Genomic DNA, 20,257 nt, shown 5'->3' with positions numbered 1-20,257 from the left:
AGAGGCTGCTTTAGTTAAGCTGCTCCAGATTTCCCTAGTGTAATGGAGAGCAGAATTTGATCATTGATGCATTTTTTTAAAAAGGTGCTCCAGGTTTTAAATCTGTGTATTTTATTATCTCTGATTAGGGCAGTTTGTACAGCAAATTAGGCGACTCCTGTTAAAGGGGGATTCTGCCGCAAGATTGGAAGTGCGGATTCTTTGATTATCAAATTATTTCAGAGGAGCAGCATGATCTGATGGAGCCCAGGCCAGGAAGCCAGGAGTTCTAGTCCCTGCTCTGACACTGACTCATGATGTGGCTTTGGACCGGGGTCTTGTCTTCCTCTGTGTCTGCTTTCCCCCATCTGTAAAGTGAGGAAGATGTGACTCACCTATCTCGCGGAGCTGTGTTGTGAAGATGAAGTAGTGACTGTTGATATAAAGCATGTTGAATGGGTTAAATTCTAAATTTTAAGTTCGTATACATCTTTCCGAGTATTCTGATTATATGTCATCAAAATGACTGGAAGTCAGTGAAGATACAAGAGGACTCTGTAGGGCTAACATCTCTGGAGCACTCAAATATTAAGATTGTACGCTCTTTGGGGCAGAACTCTCTCTAATTATGCGTATGTACAGTGCCTAACGTGATGGGACTTAAATCTTTGATTGGAGCCTCTAGGACAGGGGTAGGCAACCTATGGCATGGGTGCTGAAGGCGGCATGCACGCTGATTTTCAGTGGCACTCACAGTGTCTGGGTCCTGGCCACTGGTCTGGGGGGCTCTGCATTTTAATTTAATTTTAAATGAAGCTTCTTAAACATTTTACTTTCCATACAACAAGAGTTTAGTTATATATTATAGACTTATAGAAAGAGACCTTCTAAAAATGTTAAAATGTATTACCGGCACACGAAACCTTGAATCAGAGTGAATAGATGAAGACTCGGCACGCCACTTCTGAAAGGTTGCTGACCCCTGCTCTAGGACCTATCCCAATACAAACAATTACAGATGAAAAGTGCTTCTCTCCTTGGCCCAAAAATTAAGAAAATGAGGAGTACAGAGCGCTCTATAACCTGCCCATTAATTTGTGGCTTGTGTTTATTTTGCAGTTAAGAATCTGAGGAGTACAGCTACTGTGGCAAGAGGCCAACCTGCCCTATTGAAGGAAAGTGGAAGCATAATACTATCCACACATTCAAAATGGTAATGCAACAGTACCTCCTAACGTACACAGGAGTAGTGTTTGCTCTGTACCTTCATCATATCATCAGAGCCATCGAAGTTCCCCTGGATCGTAAGTTTCTAGATTTATTTTCTGCGTTCTCTAAAAATCTCCATTGGAGCCCTGCGGTGTAATCGTTGGAGCCAAGGACTCGGGAGCCAGAGAGACCCTGGGTTTTCCAATCTGGGCTGAGCCATTCACTCACTGTGTGACCTTGGGCAAGTCTCTTGAGCTCTTTGTGCTTTAGGCAACTTCATTGGTTAAAGATTGGAAAGTGCAGTGAATGCTGCATCTAAGCGAAGCTATTCCTGGTAAAGAAATAATGTCACGATAAATATTAGCGCAGGATTTCTGGCATTTTCCTGGAACGTGTCACATGAGAACATTGATCATTTTTGCAGGCTACCAGACTGGAGAGTAGTTGCAAAGAGGGAAGAAGGGACTCCTCCCCCCTGCCCCAGCGTCAACACCTAAAGTCCCATTCCAGTGCCAACATGAACCTCCTGTTTGGTTGGTTGCTTAGGTAAACTGTTCTGATTTTGAAGCTATTGGAGCCCTTGTTTAGGGGAGGATCTGATGCCACCAGGGGCTCCAGTCCTGCAATAAATGCACATGGGAAGACCCTTGTGCCCACTTGCAAGTGCTGCTTTATATAATTCCCACAGGGATGATGCCTTGGGTGAGGAGTTGAACAGGGCCCATAGACATTGTCCATAGGTGAGAAGGAGGGGATAACCCTCTCCCTCTGAGTAGGTGAAGGTGCAGGTGTCTGCAGAGATGTGCAGGGTAAGTAACTCACTGCTCTCCCTAGCACGATATAAGAGGGATGAGAAGTGGGGCTCATTTTGACAGTCAGGGCTGGCTCCAAGGTTTTGCTGCCCCAAGCAAAAAAAAAAAAATTCCCGCATCCTCCTGGCCCTGCCCCAATTCCACCCCATTCCAACCCGTTCCCCTAATCCCTGGCCACGCCTCCTCCCCTGGGCACGCTGCATTTCCCTTCCTACCCCTCCCTCCCAGGCTTGTCTCTGCTGCCTCCCCCCCCCCCGGGTTACTTCCTGCGGCCCTCCTCACGCCCCCCACCGCTGCAACTCTCCTCCACTCCGCTTCTCCCCCCTCCCTCCCAGGCTTGCCACGTGAATCAGCTGTTTTGCGGCAAGCCTGGGAGGGAGGGGGGAGAAGCGGAGTGGCAGCGTGCTCGGGGGAGCAGGCGGCAGTGGAGCGGAGGTGAGCTGGGGGGAGCAGTTCCTCTGCCCCCCTTCCCCCCGGGTTACTTCCTGAGGCCCTCCCCATGCCCCCCACCAATGCAGCTCACCTCCGCTCAGGGCTGGCTCCTGGCTTTTTGCGCCCCAAGCAAAAAAGAGCAAGAAAAAAAAAAAGGGAGCTGGAGTGCCACCCCTTGGAAAGTGCCACCCCAAGCACATGCTTGGAGCGCTGGTGCCTAGAGCAGGCCCTGTTGACAGTCAGGGAAGAAGCATGCTGGAGCTGAGAGGAGAAGCAGGGGAGAAGAGGTTTTCCTCTTCTTTGTTTCCACTTAATCGAAGACCCTTATGTTGTACTTGGACTGAGGAAAATCCTGTCATATTTGTTTGGCTCTGATAGGTGTTTAAACTCCACCAAGGTGCACAGAATCCTCTCCTGCCTTTCTTAAGTGCTGTGCTGCTGTGTAATTACCCTTCATTGCCAGCAGAAACATGGATTCACCCTAATGGGCTTTACTTGAAGATGAGGGAACTTCCATCCTACAGGTTGCTGCTGTGTTAAGGAAGCCAGTAGCTGACATGCCACTGATAATTAAGAGACTCTGAAGATGTATGATATGGGCAATTACTATGGAGACTATGTATGGGATGCTACTTCATGGAGGAGAGAATCTCATTAGCAGTCCTTTCAGGCAGATGCTGTCATCAAAATGTAGATAGGTCTGGTCCCACCGGGAGGAGGAAACCGGGTTATATCGAGAAGGTTACATGTACAACCCTGCAATTTTTATCCCCCTCCATCAGGCCATTTGGGGTTAATTATTAGGCAGGTTTTATATTTTATTCAGGAGGATAAACATGGGTGGAGGAATGCAGGATAAAGAAATTTCTGCTGAATGATTTCGTTAAAAACCTTAACACCAGTGCTTAGAAAATGTCTGACCTTGTGTTGTCATATTCTAGACAGTGTCGTCTAAGTGGTTAGAGCAAAGCAAAGGGATTGTTGGCTCAGATTCTATTCCAGATTCGGCCGCTTGGGTCACTTACTTAACCTCTCTGTATCTCTGTTTTCCCCCTCTGTAAAAGCGGGTGTTAATAACCACCCCACCCCCTCACAGAATTCATTACAACTCTGAAGCACACGGAAATCCTTTTATGAAAGGTGTTAGAGAAGGGTACGGTATTACCAAGGCCTAACTTCAGGCTAAGGGAGCATGACACTTCCTGATATGGTTTTACCCTTTACAGTATAATGTTGGTCTGTCTTAGACACTCTAGTCATACAAATTGGCCTCAAATGCTTTCCTGGCTTAAATGACCTAGGAGGGGCGGGGGGATGAAAAGTTATGGGCAAGAGACAAGAGAGGTACTTTTATGCAAAGTTTGGAAGTAGGTGGAAAGATGTAGGTTGGCTCCAGGAGGCAGGAGCTGCAATGGATGAGGCTCTCTTGCCAACCGGGTGGGTGGGTGAATGCAGGGCCCCTATTCAACAAAATGCTTAAGCACATGTCTACCTTGAAGCATGGGAACAGTCTTGACTTCTGTGGGACTGTTTACATGCTTTAAGTTAGTCACATGCTTAAGTCTGTTGCTGAAACAGAGCCTAGATGTGGAGAGAGACTGGACATGAGAAGAAAGAGAGAAAAGGTATATGAGGAAGGCTTAGAGTGAATTTATAGATAAGGCAATTTTTAATGGTATCTTTAAATGGACAAAAGTCAGTGATGGATGGCAGGGATCTTTCTGAGTTTCAGAATGAGAGATGTGCGTCTGAGGTCCCAAGGATGGACCACAGCTGAGCTTTCACGCAGGTCACGCATAGGTCGATGCAAGCTGGTCAGTGGTGAAATAGGCTGTTTGATCTAAATGTATCAGTTTTGACAACAGTTTTCATCGGGAAGGTTTGACAGCGAAAGAGAGTCGGACAGGCACACTCTTCTCTCGTCTTCTGGAGCCTGGTGGATAGGGTCCTAGTCTGGGACCAGGGTCCAGTGCTCAAGTCCCTGCTCCACCTAATTCAGAGTGATCCGTGTTGAAAAATTCTGTGTAGCTGGAGGAGTTGGTGGTGTAACATGCACGCTGCACTTTGTTGTCCCCGACAATGAGAATGTATTTTGCGCACACAGTTTGATTGTGTCACTTATCAGGCCCTGCTTTGTTAAGAACTTAGAGCCCTTTCAGAAATGTAAGCTCCCTGAAACGGAAGGAGAAGCAGCATGGCCATACAAAACCTAATTGATTTTAAAAGAGCTTCCTGCTGCAGTTTCTTGTGCCTTGGAAGGAGTCATTTTTGCCTAGTCAAGTGTAATGAGACCTCAGAAAAGTAGAGAGAAATGCTTATAACTTGTGCCGTGGAATATTCTTTCTGTTTCTAGACGACCTCCCATCTAAGGAACTAAAAGCGCCTATCGCTTGTTCCTCACACCACCACCTGGGAGGTAGGCGAGCATTGACATCTCTTGGTGAGAAGCACGGAAACAGAGGTCATTTTAAATACCTTGTTTTACTTTTGTGATTTTTTACTTTGCTATGTTAAGTGCCTATGTACAAAGGTGACTGGCACTCTATAAACACCTAAGATTGATACTGAAATGAGTTGCCATTTGCTGATAGGGAACAGGATCCATTTACACGAGCAAAACTATGCCTAGGAATGGTGTCATAAGCCAGTTTGTTCTTGCCTGTGTAGCCATGACCAAACTGTGCTTACTGCCCTGATTGTTAATATACTCTGGTCCTAGCTATACTGGCAGGGCCAAACTCTATTATCTATCATAAATATCCTTGAGCAATAAATTCTAACACCAGGCCTTTCTCCAACTCCACTGATACGACAGTTTTGCTAGTGTAGATGGTGCCTTGCCCATGGTGCCTGTGGCAGAGCGAGGAAAAGAGCCAAGGCGTACCTTAACCACAAAGCTGCCCCTGCTCTTGGGGGACAGCATTTCCCTTTCTGACCCTGTCCAGGCTTCATTTGAAACCAGCAACCATATTTTACTACCGTAACCACCATTCAGACAGGACCCTTGTGTGACTGCATGTAGCCAGATGAGAAAACAAAGGGGAAGCCGGACTTTGAGGCAGGGTGTGCCTGTCTTTGCCTCTTTTAAGGAGATTCAAATGAACTCCACGCAATGTCGCGAACTTCAAAGCGTTGTCGCTCATCACGGTGACTTGCGGTGGGATGAAATCCAAAAGTGGGGTGTCCCAAATCAATGCAGGAGTTAAAAGTCTTGCCAACATCTGTCCCACCCAGCTGAGCCCATTTCAAATAGTTTCATTTAACTCTTTGAAGGCATCAAGCGTGAACTCCATTATCCTTCTGACAAAGCCTTTAGAGCTGCTGGGGAGTTGGTGTTTTAATTTCACTTTTAACTCGGTCAGTGATCAGGTCTCGCTAGCCCTTTTGTGGCTTCCCATTGTTGAACTCCAAGACTCAACTAATGAATTCATCACTCTCATCTTGAATGTGAAAGGTTACAGGTTTTACTAAGTTGAGCAAGTGGTGCATAAATGGCTACAGCTGCTGGCTTGTGCTGAGCCCTGAGAAGTGTTCAAATCATGAGCTGTCTGAGCAGATGAGCTTTATTCATGGTGTATTACTGCACAGGACTTCCCCCCTTCATGGGGATAAGCTCATTCTACAGGTGCATGGATGTGCATTGTAGGAAATCTCCATAGATGGGGAACGCTGCCTCTTGAACTGGGCAGCTCCCTCTCAGAGAGGTTGCAAACACAGCTGCTAGTGGGTTGAGTATCCAGCTTGAGCATCCATTGCAGTCAAGTTTAAGAAGGTGCAAAGGGAGTTATGGAGAGGTCAAGTATTTCACTCTTCAGCCTTTATAGCAGTAGGGAGGCAGTGCTTGCTAGTGGTTAGATCAGCAGGCTGGGAGTCAGGCAGGGATGCAAGTAACTCCGAAGACTTACCGGACAGGGCTGGGGTCGGCTCAGGCTCCAGCCTGCGGAAGGGGTGGGGTTGGAGGAGTCAGCGTCCCTCAGCCAGCCCTTCCAGGCCACCTGGCTCGCGCCGCCTTGGGCTCCAGTGGTGATTTAAAAGGGCCTGGGGCTGCAATGGCGGCTGGAGCCCCAGGCCCTTTTAAATAGCCAGCCCCGGCGCAGCTGCTCCCTTTGCTCACCCCATCCCTGTTGGCAGCCGGGTGGGAGTGTCACGGACTCATAAATCGTGCCCACTCTTGGCCCCGTGTGGTCCGTTGGGGGTGCCCCTTTCAGTGCAACAGCCCTTCTCAGGGGTCCACTCTCTCTCAGGGTCAGGCCCCTCCACCTCCTGGAGCCGCACCTCTCTGAGCCTTAGCACGTCTGTCTCTCACCGTGGGCCCTTCAGGGAGTCCATGTGCTCTGGACCCCCCGGGCCTCCTCACCCCCGAAGGAGTTGATGCAACCCTGTTCTCTAGACCAGAGCTACTCTCAGCCAGCATAAAACAGGAGGGTTTATTAAGAGTTGAACATATTACAGGAAACTCTCAGGGCCTCAAGCATGGCCTCCCTCAGCCCAGCATATCCCCGTCTCCCTGCATCCAGGTGGGCTCTGTTTGCTTCCCCTCTCCAGCCCCGAACCCCCCTGCTTCCCAGCTGGGCCTCTGATATCCCTGGCCCCAAGCCTTGCCTTTGTCCACTGTCTTCTCTCCAGGTAAACAGGGTTGTAAACACGAAGGCCTGGGTCTCCTCTCCTCTCAGCTCTCCTCTGGCTGGAACCGGCTGGTCCAGTCACCGGGGTCCTCTCTTCACGGCTCATTGTCCTCCCACTGGCCAGAACCAGCTGCAACTCCTGAGCTGCGTCCAGTCACCAGTCGCTGGGGTCTCCATCCTCCAGGCCATCGGCTGGGGTCCTGAGTTCCCTCTCTGGTCCTCTGTAACAACAAACTCCCTCTCCCCTCACCTCGTTAAACCAGTAACACCCGGGGATGCTGAGTCCCACCCCCTGTGCATGCAAACCACTGGAAAACACAGAAAACCCCAAGAAAATCCCCCACTTCGTCACAGGGAGGCAAAAGGGGCAGCGATGTTAAAGCGCTGCCGCAGCAGCACTTGAAGCAAGGTTCTTCGCTGTGGCAGCGCCTTAATGTTGCTGCCTCCTTCCCCTCGCCCCCGCCCCCATTGGCAGCCCTGCCGGTAGGGGGAGTGCAAAAGGGGCAGCAATGTTAAAGTGCTTTAATGTGGCAGCGCTTTAATGCGGGCTGCGTATGGGTCGGTGCCGGCTTCTTACCAGTATGTCATACTGACCCTCACTGGCTCATTTTCATCCCTGGAGTCAGGAGACTGATGTTCTTTTCCCAACTCTGTTACTGACTACTGCAACTTTGGGCAAGTCACTGCCCCATCTGCTCAGTTTCCCCATCTGTGATATCGGAGATAATACTCTTACTGTGTGACAAGTGTTGTAAACAAATTAATGGGTTTTGAAGATTCAAAGCACCATAAAGAAGAAAGTTTTAACGTATGTCTTTTGTTATATAGCTGCATTAGAATAGTTACATTACTGCATTTAGAGATCCTGGGGTGAACTGTTCAATAATGCATAGCTCATGCAATCAATTAAAGAACCACTGTGGCACCTGAAGGGTCTTGACGCTACCAAACTATTGCTCTATAATTTAAAATATGTTTTTTGCACGTCATCTTCTCACCCCTCCAAATTATTTCTTAAACCAATTTTTTTTGTATTATAAACAATGTTGTTAAATTTTTATTTGTTGGAAAAGACATAGCATATATTGGAATAATACTTGTCTTTAGTTTAAATGAATTCTAACCTTATAACGTTAATAGAATTGTACTGTTTAACCCTTCGTTATAACCCTTCGTTAACTTAACAAAAGGTATAATAGTTTAGCCTTAATAATGTTTTATTTTTACCTGCTTATTTCTTTTAATAAAATGTGTAAAGAAATATAACAAGTTATGATAAGCAACTAAACCAAGACCATTAAAAATCCAAATAAATCAGTGACTCTCCTTAGAAGCCTAACTAGGTCCCTCTAAAATGAACTCTGTGGTTCTCACCTTGTGTTGCAGTGGTGTCCAGAGGCCTGTCCAGGACCAGTGCCTCATTGTATTAGGTGCTCTACAAACACGGCTATCACAAGGAAAAGTCTCCCTGCTGTTGAGTAACTTGGTTATTTTGCCCAGGATTATTTTTCTTCGACTTTTTTTTCCGAAACAAAAGCTTTCGTAGACTCTTCTGCTTACTTCTTCTATCGAATCTTGCTCACTGAGCCCAAAGTCTCGTGTGGGCATTGCTGAATATGGAGCTGGAGCTTCCTGCTATGATGTGTGGACAGGGCAAGTGTCATGCAACAGTGATGCACCGTGGGGAGGAAGGAAGTTGTCCGTGGACTAGGGTGATCAGATAGCAAGTGTGAAAAATTTGGGTGGAGGGTGTAATTAGGTGCCTATATAAGAAAAAGCCCCAAAATATCAGGACTGCACCTATAAAATCAGGACATATGGTCACCCTACAATAGTGCATTGTGCTAGTACTCGTTTCCTCTGCTTGGAATCAGTATCTTCCATATGCTTGGCTGGCCAGTCAGCAATTTGTTCCCCATTTGCTGTGTTCAGCTCTCTCTTTACATTGGGAAAGCTTCTGGTGTTTCAGCTCTTACAACCAGGCGACGGAACTGCCTTCTTGTCTCCTTCTCCCTGCCCCGGTGGTCCATCAGGTCTTGGCAGTGATCCAGCTGCTACCAGCTTTAAGTATCTGTTTAAACAGCTAAATGAAGAGCTTAACTGGTCTCTCATGGTTCAGCTCTGGAAATAAACACTGGTACCTGGAGGCAGACCCTGACTCAGGGTTGTGGGGAGGCAGGTGCATTAGGCATGATGTCTCTCTTGGCAATTAAGATGCCTTATAATCTCTTGGTCAGACACTACGTCTTACAGGTACTTGGGTTGCTTTGGGCTTTTACTTAGTTAGCCAGATCAAGACTTATTAAACCCTGCATCAGCTCCCTGATTGCCTGGAAGGCTGGCATAAGGGGCTCAGTAACTGGTGTCATAAACAGATAGTTAAGGGTTAATGTCTCTTTTACCTGTAAAGAGTTAACAAACAGGGACCCAAACACCTGACCAGAGGACCAATCAGGAAACAAGATACTTTCAAATCTAGATGGAGGGAAGCCTTTGTTTGTGGGTTTTGGGTTTTGCTTTGTTCTCTCTTGGCTCTGAGAGTGACCACACGTACCTACAGGCTCTCTAATCTTCTGTTCCAATTTTGTAAGTACAAAAGTAGAAAGACAGTTTAGTCTTTTTAATTGTTTTTCTGTATTTGCAACTATGTATCTAGCTGGTGGAGTTTTACTGTATATTTGGGTGAAAGTATTCTAAATTGTATTTCTGCTGGAGAAAGCTTTCTTTCTATTGTCTATAAGCTGAAAGACCCTGTAACTTTTTACCATCTAAATTGCAGAGATAGACCTTTTATTTTTTCTTTCTTTTTATTAAAAGTTTTGCTTTTAAGACCTGTCTGATTTTTCCCCTTATTGAGGCTCAAGGGAATTGAGACTGTACTTAACAGGGAAGGAGAAGGCGGGGGAACCCACCTGATTTCCCTGTGTTGTGATTCAAAAAGTTTGAATCACGGTGATCTTCTAGTGTACCCAGGGCGGGAAAGATCTGGGAGGAAGAAAGGAGAAGGGGGAATCCCTTTGTTTAGATTCAAGGAGCTTGAATCTGTATATTTCTTCAGGAACCCAGGGAGGGAACACCTGGAGGGGAGGAGGGGGAAGGGAAATGGTTTATTCCCCTTTGTTGTGAGACTCAAGGAATTTGGATCTTGGGGCCCCCAGGGAAGGTTTTGGGGGAGACCAGAGTCTTATCAGGTGCTCTACTCTAAGTCCTGATTGGTGGCAGCAGTACAGGATCTAAGCTGGTAATTAAGCTTAGGGGAATTCATGCTAGTACCCATATTTTGGACGCTAAAGTCCAGATTTGGGAATTATACTATGACAACTGGCTTTTTGAATTTTCCACCAGTTCAAGCCCAGACCTGGTTAGGGATCACAAGTTACCACTATGCTAGCGGGAAAGCATCTCTCTAACTAAACACCACCACTCCAGTCGGCACCTGCTGCACCCTTGTTGGCAGTCATAGCAGTTGAGGCCAAGGACAGAATTTGCCCAGAGAGACTGAACTGCTTTCTTATCCTTAAAGGCGATCCATCCAACTCTGGGATAGGGCATATTGGTGGCAGTGGGATAAGATGTTTGCTCTGGCAGTGCCCATTCTGTGCTGATCTCATGAATAAGCTTAGCCCATCAGTCTCCAGAGCTGCCTATCTGTCACCATTCAACCTCAGTAAATTCGTGCATGCAGTTTTTAAAAGGCAGGTTGGGGGGAAGTGGCCTGGGACACGTAATCCTCATGGTGAATATGAAAGAGACGTGGTTTTGATGGAGGGATTTTCCCATGTTTAAATGAAGGTAAGTGGGCTAGAAGACATTTGCGTTGTTTACCGTAAAGTGGCCATGTTTGGATATTGATATATTTGTAGTCCCTTTGATAACCATGTTGCGTACATAATCCGTTGGATTCTTTTTCAATTAACCTTTTTTGTTTCTTTTTTTATAATGCTTACACTTTGGAACTAACAGCAAATATTCAGAGTGAATGTAAGTCCTACCCTGTCTTGTTTTTTGTATTAGTCCAGCTAGTGGGCAGCAGAGGTTGTGCATGGCATGGGGCTACAGCAGGAGCAATCTGAATGGCTTGTGATGGCAAGGCAGGAACAGAATCCATGAAAGCAGACTATTGCAAGATTCAGATTTTAAGAGCATGAGCTGTTTCTTGGAGCTTGGGGAGTCTGGCAACCCCCCTGCCTCCTTAGACTGTCTGATCCACTGCATCCGTATGTTGACCGGTTGGCCGAGACATCTGCAAATGGTTGGACAATTCTAAATCAGTGATGCCTCTAAAAGGGCCCCCTCCTAGGACCATATTCTGATCTGCAGTATGCCAGCATAAGTGCACTGACTCTAACAGAGTTACTCTGGATTGACACTAGGTTAGAGGCTTACTCCTAATTTTAAATTGAGGCCAGTACATAACTGGAACCTGGTGTCCTAATTTGAAGATACTTCTAATGGCTCTTGCAGATGAGTGAATTCACAATGTAGGTCAGAGCTGCAAATATGGGTCACAGCTAGACACAGCAGACCTCCCAAGGCAGCGGTTCTCAAACGGTAGGTGGGGCCCTTTAGAGAGGTTATCCTTTTCTAATGGTGGTTTCTAAGGATTCGTTTCCAATTCTATCCTGCAATGAGATTCTCACTTTTTTTTCACTATCCTCCTACCACCATTTGTCTGCTTCCAACCTAACTCCCTACCTTCCCCCTTCCTGTCCAACGTAGCTCTCCTCTTTCCCCTTCAGCAGTGGGCAGTGGGTGCCTTTGAATTCGAAAACTATCTGAAAACCTGTTCTCCTGGCATGCACAATATCTCCTTTGATTTGCTGTGTGCGCAGAGGGCATGAACTCTGGATTGTGGGGAATAGATCTGCCTTAAGGGCAGCAATAGAATTGCCCGTCTCATTGCATAGCTCAGAGATGATGATGTATCTCAGCTCCTAAGCAGCCTGGGCTCTTCCCCCTCATTTGGCACCTTCAGAGAGGAATGGGAAGGTAAGAAACCAGGTTGTGGTGTTAGCTGAAGGGAAGGGGCTAGGTAGTCTGCTGTGCTCTATCCTGCACCCTGCCTTAGATTCACTGTCCCCCATACTCCATCTGACACTGGAACCCAGATTAAGAGGAATCCAGCCTTAGTTAGCCCCATGTCGATTCCTTTTCTATACCTAAGGAATATGCGGACAGGAAATAAGCCCAACCAGAACCAGAGAGGACACTAGCAAAACAGATGTGCTCACAACTGTCCCCTGCAAGATGTTCTGCTACAGGGAATAGCAGCAAAGAGAAGATGGAGTCAGAAATGTTCTGCAGGAGGAGGGAGAGAGGAAAGCTAACCTTGAGTTGCATCCTGTTGTGAGGGAAGTGGACTTTTGGTTGGAGGGAAATTATAATCCATGATGTGGGGATCGTGTTGTGGGAATGTTTGAGAACCACTGCTCTAAGGAGACTTCAGTTCTAATGTCCCAGCAAAAGCTTAATCTTGCAACACAAACACTAACTCTGTGGAGAATTATTGCTAAAAGTCTGTTTCAGAGGAGAACTGCATCTGTTGTTTTGCTGACCCTACTAAATAATGGACATGCATGTCAGATCAATTTCCGATACCAAATTAGTAATGTACAAGTATCTCCTCTTTAAGCTATTTCCAATTCATGGGGTAAGAGACTAAGGTTCAGATTCTGATCCCCAGTTATCCTGGTGCAAATCAGGGATAAATCTGTTGAAGTCTCTGGAACTATGCTGATGTTAAATATAGAGTAATGGTTTAGAACCTGACCCTAAACTGGTCATTGTTATATTCTTTAGTCTTTGCAAACCTTTAACTCCTAGATACCAATCTGGAACTATCTCTGGCTAAACGTGGAAGTTTTAAGACTATTGTCTTGAATGTGTTCTACCTTGATGGCTCCTTGCAGGAACTTTTAGGTAAAACACGTACATTTGTGTTCTGTCTTTGAAAGCTCTTAGCTAAGATTTGCTGTCATGTTCAGTCTCTTTCATAGAGATTTTTAATTTTTAGTTCACATCAGATGGCCTGCTGGTGGTGGGGAACTGCCTGACCAGGGAGCTTGAGTCACTTAAATGAGAAATTTGCGGCTCTTACATTTTGAAGGGTCCTTCTACTGACACCTGCAATTTCAAAGATAATGAATATAAACAGTGAATCCCCCTAGGGGAAGTCTCAATTCCCAGGAGGATTCCGTTGCAGGACAATGACTAAAGGGTTTCTCCTCATTCTTTTTTTCTTTCTGTGTCCTTTGCAGTGCCTCAACCTCCCACAATTACAAAGCAGTCTGTGAAGGATTATATTGTCGACCCGAGGGATAACATCTTCATTGACTGTGAAGCCAAAGGGAACCCCGTTCCTATGTGAGTGCATTTTAAAGTTCTCGTGACCTTGAGGTCCTGCTGGTTTTGAGATGCAGAAAAGTTTACTAATGTCTGCAAAAAGGGGAACCAGATCTAAAGACGTTCTTGCCCTGGACACCTGAGAGTCTTTCTGGGTACCTTGGCCAAACTCTCCACTGGTGTAAATTGGCACCGCTCCATTATACCAGCAGAGAATTGGGCTCCTTACCTTCCACAGTACAGCACTTAACTCTGGAATTTAGACACTATGGTGACAAGGGCCATATAAATACCCAAATAGTTTTAATGTGGGAATACACAAGGGGCAAAAGCCTGGCTCTCAATGAGAGCTTGGCCCTGGCAGACTCTATGGAAGAGCAACCAACTCCATGTCGTGTCTCTCTTATTAGGTAGGGAAGTTAATGGGTCATATCTTAAATGTAACTGTATTGTAGCTAGTAAGGCTCTTCCTGTGTGAACACGGCACATGGTTACATAATACATGCAATGTCCAATGTTGGCAGTTTTTCTTGGACACGGAATGGGAAGTTCTTCAACGTGGCCAAGGACCCGAAGGTCTCGATGCAGCGCAGGTCGGGGACGCTGGTCATCGACTTCCGCGGCGGTGGGAGGCCGGAGGATTATGAGGGGGAATACCAGTGCTCTGCTCGAAACGAGTACGGGACGGCGCTCTCCAGCAAAATCCTTCTGCAAGTTTCCAGTGAGTAATGCAGGCTTGTCGCTTCTGTCTCAAGGCTGAGCCAGGTAGCTGAGTGGCTCTGGTTTGGATTTAAAAAAAAAAAAATGTTTGCATGACATAGGGTTTGCAGAAGCTGGGAAGGAAATATTTGCCACACAAATGCCACATCTTGCTTCACTTGCAGTGTGTGTGTCTGTTTTGTTTTATTAATTCAGCCTTGCAAACGGACTAGAGATGTATAGTGGTAATAAAATACCCATTACCTGCATTGGCTGGTAGGCTGATCTTTTCCTTCCCACCCCTGTATCCAACAACCCAACTGCAATAACTGTATCCTGACTAACTTCTATGGGCCTGTCACTGTCTTCTGGGCGCATCACACACACAAACATCAGTTTGTAACTGATCACAGTGGATAGCAATCTCAGCTGCTAGAGAAGGCCGCATAGTCTGGTGGCTAGGAAGCAGGACAGAGAGTCAGGAGACTTGGGTTCTCTTCCCTTCTGTGCCACTAATCTGCTGTGAGACCGTGCCCAAGTTACTTTGTCTCTCTATGCCCCAGTTTCCCCATATGCTATATAGGGGTAATGACACCCACCTTACAGAGGGTGTTGTCATGAAGCGTAATTCATTAGTCATGTTTGTACAAAGCTTAGAGACCCTCCAATATAAGTAGCTTTTGGAGGGAGAAATATCAACATGGAGCAGGAACACATGGACCCTGCAAGAAACCTGTATGTATAAAAATTAAATTGCATCAGGGCCTTTCCAATGAAACCAGTCCAGGTCCTCGGAGAGGGCGATGAGATTTAAAAAAACAAACCTCTCCCAGTATATTCCCTTCAAGTCAACATCCGCTATGTGTCTCACATCTTCTAATTGCAGGGTCTCCCTTGTGGCCAAAGGAACATTTGGACCTTGTAGAGATCGATGAAGGATCCCCACTGACTTTAAAATGCAACCCACCCCCTGGGCTGCCGCCTCCTGTTATCTTCTGGATGAGCAGCTGTAAGTTGGGACAGTGGTCAGGTGACCAGGGCTCCCTGGACCAATCATTTCACTGAGGGAAGTCTTTTGAGTGATAGCAATATGTATTTTAATGCAGAACTTCAACCTCCCTCCCTCCCGCCCCCTGTTTTAATTACAGCAGAAGTGGAGCTGAGAAATGCCTTGCTCGTATATGGACCTAGCTCTTTAAAATCCCTCCCATCTCGTGTCATTGGTTCCACTGGAAACTAGTGAGTCCTTGTAATCCAACCGAATCCCTTCCAGCAGGCCAGGAAGGCTGTGTGTTGCTCCAAAGTCCATGAGGGGCATGGCAGCCTCTATAGTCGTATTTTGTTTTCTTCGGAGGTTTCATGCCACTAATTACAAGAACTGGTTTGTACTCATCAGTTCTTGTTGGACTTTAGTAACCCTGCATCAGTTATGCATTTGCTGCCCTCTCCGGATGCTTTGCCAGAAGACGCACCAGTTGTTTGAAGGCAGATGTTAAGGAGTCCAGAGCATAGTGACTTTTTTTTTTGAATTCCTGTTTTCTCTCTCTCAGCCATGGAGCCAATCCACCAAGACAAGCGCGTCTCCCAGGGCCAGAACGGCGACTTATACTTCTCCAACGTTATGCTGCAGGACGCCCAAACTGACTACAGCTGTAATGCGCGTTTCCACTTCACCCACACCATCCAGCAGAAAAACCCTTACACGCTCAAGGTCCAAACCAGTAAGTGTCGCCTTGACTGGTTGGGTGGTGCTTCTTTAAGTCTTTCTGCAAGGGCTCCCTTCCGGACTGTGCTGTCAGCATCATGCAGAGAAGGCATTCCGTGCAGCTCTGAGATCTCTCCGGGGGAGGGAATTTCCTTCCATAACATGGTTTAGAATAACCTAAGAATTGGTGGTTGAAGGTAACCGTAGCAATTGGACCAATAACCTAAAGGCGGGGTATTGATGTCTCTCTCATGCTTCAGAACTTCACTGCTAAGCAGGCCTATAGCTCATGCTATAACTGTGCGTGTGTGTGTGTGTGTGTGTGTGTGTGTGTGTGTGTGTGTGTGTACACATATACCCAAAACCAGCTTCAACAGAGGTGAGACGTGCCTGCGTTTTGTAGGGGAGCTTTTATATACATAGTTAGTGGGTGATCAATCTGTTTAATTTCCAGGCTTCTTATGTGAAAAATAGCCTGGGTTTGCTCGGAGCTGCTCCTGATGAGCCCAGAGTTAGGGTTATTTCCTGTGCTGTGGACTTCAGTTCTTTTACATTTGCACTGTATCTCCATAGCACTTTTCTGAAGAAGTCTGAAATAATGCAGAAATATACGCAAGAATGCAGTAATGAGCCCCAGGCAGCCAGGGATCCTTAAAACATGCTGCATCCAATTTTGTTCTTGGTGCTATCTCACTGAGATTTCACCAGCGTAACTGAGAGCAGAATTATACTGCGCCCAATTCAGATCCGTTCTAAGTTGGTGCAACTTCTTTGATTCCACTGGAGTTTCACTTGCTTAGGCCTGGCCTGAATTTAAGCCCATTGTTGCTCTCACTGGGTAGAGACGATATTGTGCTTGTGAACACTGAGGCAACTGGCACATGTCAGTCTCTTTGTTTAACTCATGAGCTGCACAGCACAGGGCTAAATTATTTATAAACAATGATCTGTTGTTTAGCTGCGTGACTCCCACTCACCTTAACAGGAAAATTAACCCTATGGAGCCCAAGCGATTGCATCGAAAACCTGTGCTGGCTTGCAGGTGACCTCAGTTTCAACCCAGAGAAGGGCATCATCTCTAGGGGCAAGAGGATCCATTTATAGTTCACTCTCACTAGATAATGAGAAGTCTCCTGAGATGACATTGAGGCTGGAGATGGACAAACCAGATTATGTCTCTAATCTCATTCAGAGTCCTTTGCTGACTGCAAAATCCTTTTGCCAATGCAGTGATAGTAGGATAGGTAGTCCTGGATTTGTTTCTGAATATTTATTTTATTCCTAGGTGTAAGGGCTGCACATCTGTCTAGTAACTCAGCATGTCAAGGGAGCCAGGGGATGAGATGGAGAGTAAACATGCTAGTTCCTGGCACCAAGATTCTCTTCTGTGGTCTAAAAGTAGATTGGTTTATGGAGGAAGGCAGGTCTCCAATGCTGATGGATTTCTCTGGAGGAAATTTGAGAAGAGATCATAGTTCCAATCACCAGTGGATGTGAAAACTTTGTAAGGGGGGAGGAGGGAGTAAGAGAGAGGATGAAGAAAGGAGATAATACTCCACGAGACAGGGACTGTTGCTATGTATATGTGCAGCACCTAGGACAATCTCGGTTGAGGCAAGCACAATGTCACATTACTTTGAGAGCAAGAAGCTTAGCTGCTCTGTGTACATTTTACACTGTGGTGTAAATTGGAGTATAAATCTAAAGGCTGAAGGCCTAAGACCTTGTGACTATAAATTTGAGGGGAAGAGATGATCAAAGAAAGCGGGCATGGTGTGTGAAAATGCCTGGTCATGGCAGGCTCTCCCAGATGCCACTCTGTATAAAGAAATAGCAGTGAGAACAGCATTACCCAGCTGCAAGTCTAATGCTGTGAGAGTTCAGGGCTATAGACTGCGGGAGTTAGGAGGAGGACCACACAAGCTATGGTTCAGAGACGTTGCTATATATTTCTGTTCTCATTAAACTGGATAATGAACATGCCAGGTAAAAACAGCTACTAGCATTATACCTCTCTGCATAGCTTCACCTTATAACTTTGACCCTTGTCTCAGTTCAGAGTCAGCAGAAGCTGAGTCCAATTCCTCCCTGCTGCCCATTTTTCTCAACAATGTCGTCTCCATTCTGTCTCCTTTTTATTTCAACCTCCCTGTTGCAGCAGCTTGGCAGCATTTCCCCGTAGCCAGGGAGTTATGTTTGAATGTCTCTACATACCCTTCCAAGAGCAGCCAGCAGATGAGAGAACTTGGAATGGTACAGCACGCCTTGAACACGTGACTGGAGGCTCATGTTGTGCTAGGCAAGCAACCACCTAATTAGAGGAACAGGAGCTCTGTTAAAGAAGCATTTGCCATAATTGGAGAGGACGACGACTGTGGCTTTTAAATAGTTGCCATGTTGCACATTGTGGAACAAGTTGAGCGTATTTAGAGCTCTGCAAAGTGAGTGTAGACCACTCCCAAAGTAGGACTGTAGGGCCTGACTGTGATCTCACATCAGTGCACATTGAAATTAGCAGAGCTTCAGTGGCATAAAATTTGATATGAGACTCAAAACAGGCAGAGCGCATTCTACACGGTTTGTTGTGCTCTCCCCCCCACATGGGCTTAGCAATAAGACTGAGGCAAGCTGGGACTGACAAAGGCTAAATACATAGATTCTTGGCCAATTGATGGGATAGGGTGACCAAAAGTCCCGATTTTATAGGGACAGTCCCAATTTTTGGGTCTTTTTCTTATATAGGCTCCTATTGCCCCCCACCCCCGTCCCAATTTTTCACGCTTGCTGTCTGGTCACCCTATGATGAGAATATTCACAGATGAATAACATTCAGATAAATTATCCACTTACAGAGCTGGTCAAAAAATGAAAACATTTATCTGCAAATAAAGGGCCAGGTTCTCAGTTGGTGTAAATGATGTAGCAGCACCGAAGACCATAGAACTGGGCTCGTTGGCACCAGCTGAGGATGTGGATGCATATATTAATTGACTGAAGGAAAGAATATGCAGAACAAACTATTGATGAATTGACAAGCTCTAAGAAGTCTATGCTTAGCTAACCCATGTAGAATAGCTATTCTTCATCTAGATGTCTCTACAGCATCCATTCTCTCAGGCCCTTTAAAAGGCTCATTAAGGCTGCTGCACTGTGGCTTCCAATTATTTTGGACTCTCTCAAGTCTTTCTGTGGAAATGTCAGCTTTATTATAGCATGCAGGTTCCATCCCAGGAGCCCCCTGGAGGCACCTGTATAGAAGGTGGACCGAAGCTCTAATTTTCTGGCTGTTACGATAATAAATTCTTTATCTATATCACATTCAAAGAGGTTGAATTTTGGTTTTTTTGTCTAAAGCTGTTGAGTGATATGTGCCTTTAACTATGGGTGTTGGCTACTTTAAGAAATGTGTAATCCAGACGCTGAAAAATGATTACATTCAATTTCCATTATTTATGTTCCATATGGGAGGGAAGAAAATTGCCTTTGCAGTTTGTAAAGATGCAGTAGAAACATAAGGCTGTACTTTTCCCTGTAGCAGAATGAGGTCGGACTGCGTTCTTGTTCCAGACCTAATTCCACTTGATTTGTGTAGCTCTTGGACCCCTGATGAGTCGTCTTAACCCTTCTGAAAAAAGATGATGTATGTTGTTGATGTTTAAGCTTCAGGGCAATTACTTTTCTTATAACCAATGTACCCAGTTTTTAAATGTTCTAAAATGTTCTGTTCGTTAGATGATGTTGTAAGATGGCTATGTAGCATCCCTTTTTAAAATCTGATCACGCTTAGCAGATCCCAAATCAGCATTTAATATAAAAGACATTTTAAAAACATGAGAACAGAACCTCAGGTGGTGTATATCAGCACTGTTAATTGGAGCTATGCTGATTTAGCCCAGCTGTGGATCTTGGCCCATGATTCTATCTATCATCCAGCAATCCTGTAATGCCAATTAATGTTCTTCATAAAACAGAGTTTAGATTTGAGTGCCTGTCACCAAATGATGGATGTATTAGTAAATAGTGGATTTTTATGAGACCCAGTGCACTTTAAAATCCTTTTAAATCCTAATTTTGTTAATTTTTATCACATCTTTCTAGGTGCTTGTGCTGTTGCTTACCCAACCTATGTTTTATACTGACATAAAATAGCAAGAAACATGCTTCCTTTATGTGTTCAAGGAATCAAGAGCAAAATAGCCACTTGTGTCACATTGGAACTTGATTTTTCAATGATACAGACACTCTCATTATGCCAAAAGAATCAAACACTTAAATTGTAGAAGGTGTTTATAAAAACTTTAGTTGATATTTTATTTTTATATTTTGATTTGATTATACATCTTGTAGTAGTGAAGTAGTCCTTTCTCCTTTCATTGCTGTCTTATGTTGCTGTTTCTTTCTTTCTGGACTGTTGTTCTTTTCAGAATATTTTGTGTGCTTGTGTTGCATAGCTG

At 45.5% G+C, this 20,257-nt stretch overlaps 1 protein-coding gene across 23 annotated transcripts in view; it reads left to right on the top strand.

Moving 5' to 3' along the window:
* The window catches only part of NFASC (neurofascin), a 183,249-nt gene that overhangs the window by 78,447 nt on the left and 84,545 nt on the right, over window positions 1–20,257 (top strand). For 20 of the 23 annotated variants that reach the window (XM_050955564.1, XM_050955566.1, XM_050955565.1 and 17 more), the window contains 6 exons: window positions 1,099–1,283; window positions 11,021–11,038; window positions 13,315–13,420; window positions 13,924–14,120; window positions 14,985–15,107; window positions 15,649–15,819. In XM_050955564.1, the coding sequence (XP_050811521.1) occupies window positions 1,190–1,283; window positions 11,021–11,038; window positions 13,315–13,420; window positions 13,924–14,120; window positions 14,985–15,107; window positions 15,649–15,819 (709 nt within the window). In that variant the 5' untranslated portion in view covers window positions 1,099–1,189. The remainder of the gene's footprint in view (window positions 1–1,098; window positions 1,284–11,020; window positions 11,039–13,314; window positions 13,421–13,923; window positions 14,121–14,984; window positions 15,108–15,648; window positions 15,820–20,257) is intronic. The other 3 variants (XM_050955583.1, XM_050955582.1, XM_050955567.1) reach the window with 1 other exon arrangement.

This window comes from Gopherus flavomarginatus, chromosome 5, assembly GCF_025201925.1.
Source record: "Gopherus flavomarginatus isolate rGopFla2 chromosome 5, rGopFla2.mat.asm, whole genome shotgun sequence".
Taxonomy (NCBI): domain Eukaryota; kingdom Metazoa; phylum Chordata; order Testudines; family Testudinidae; genus Gopherus; species Gopherus flavomarginatus.
Note: the sequence above shows the minus strand (reverse complement) of the source record. Positions and strands in the feature narration are given on the sequence as shown.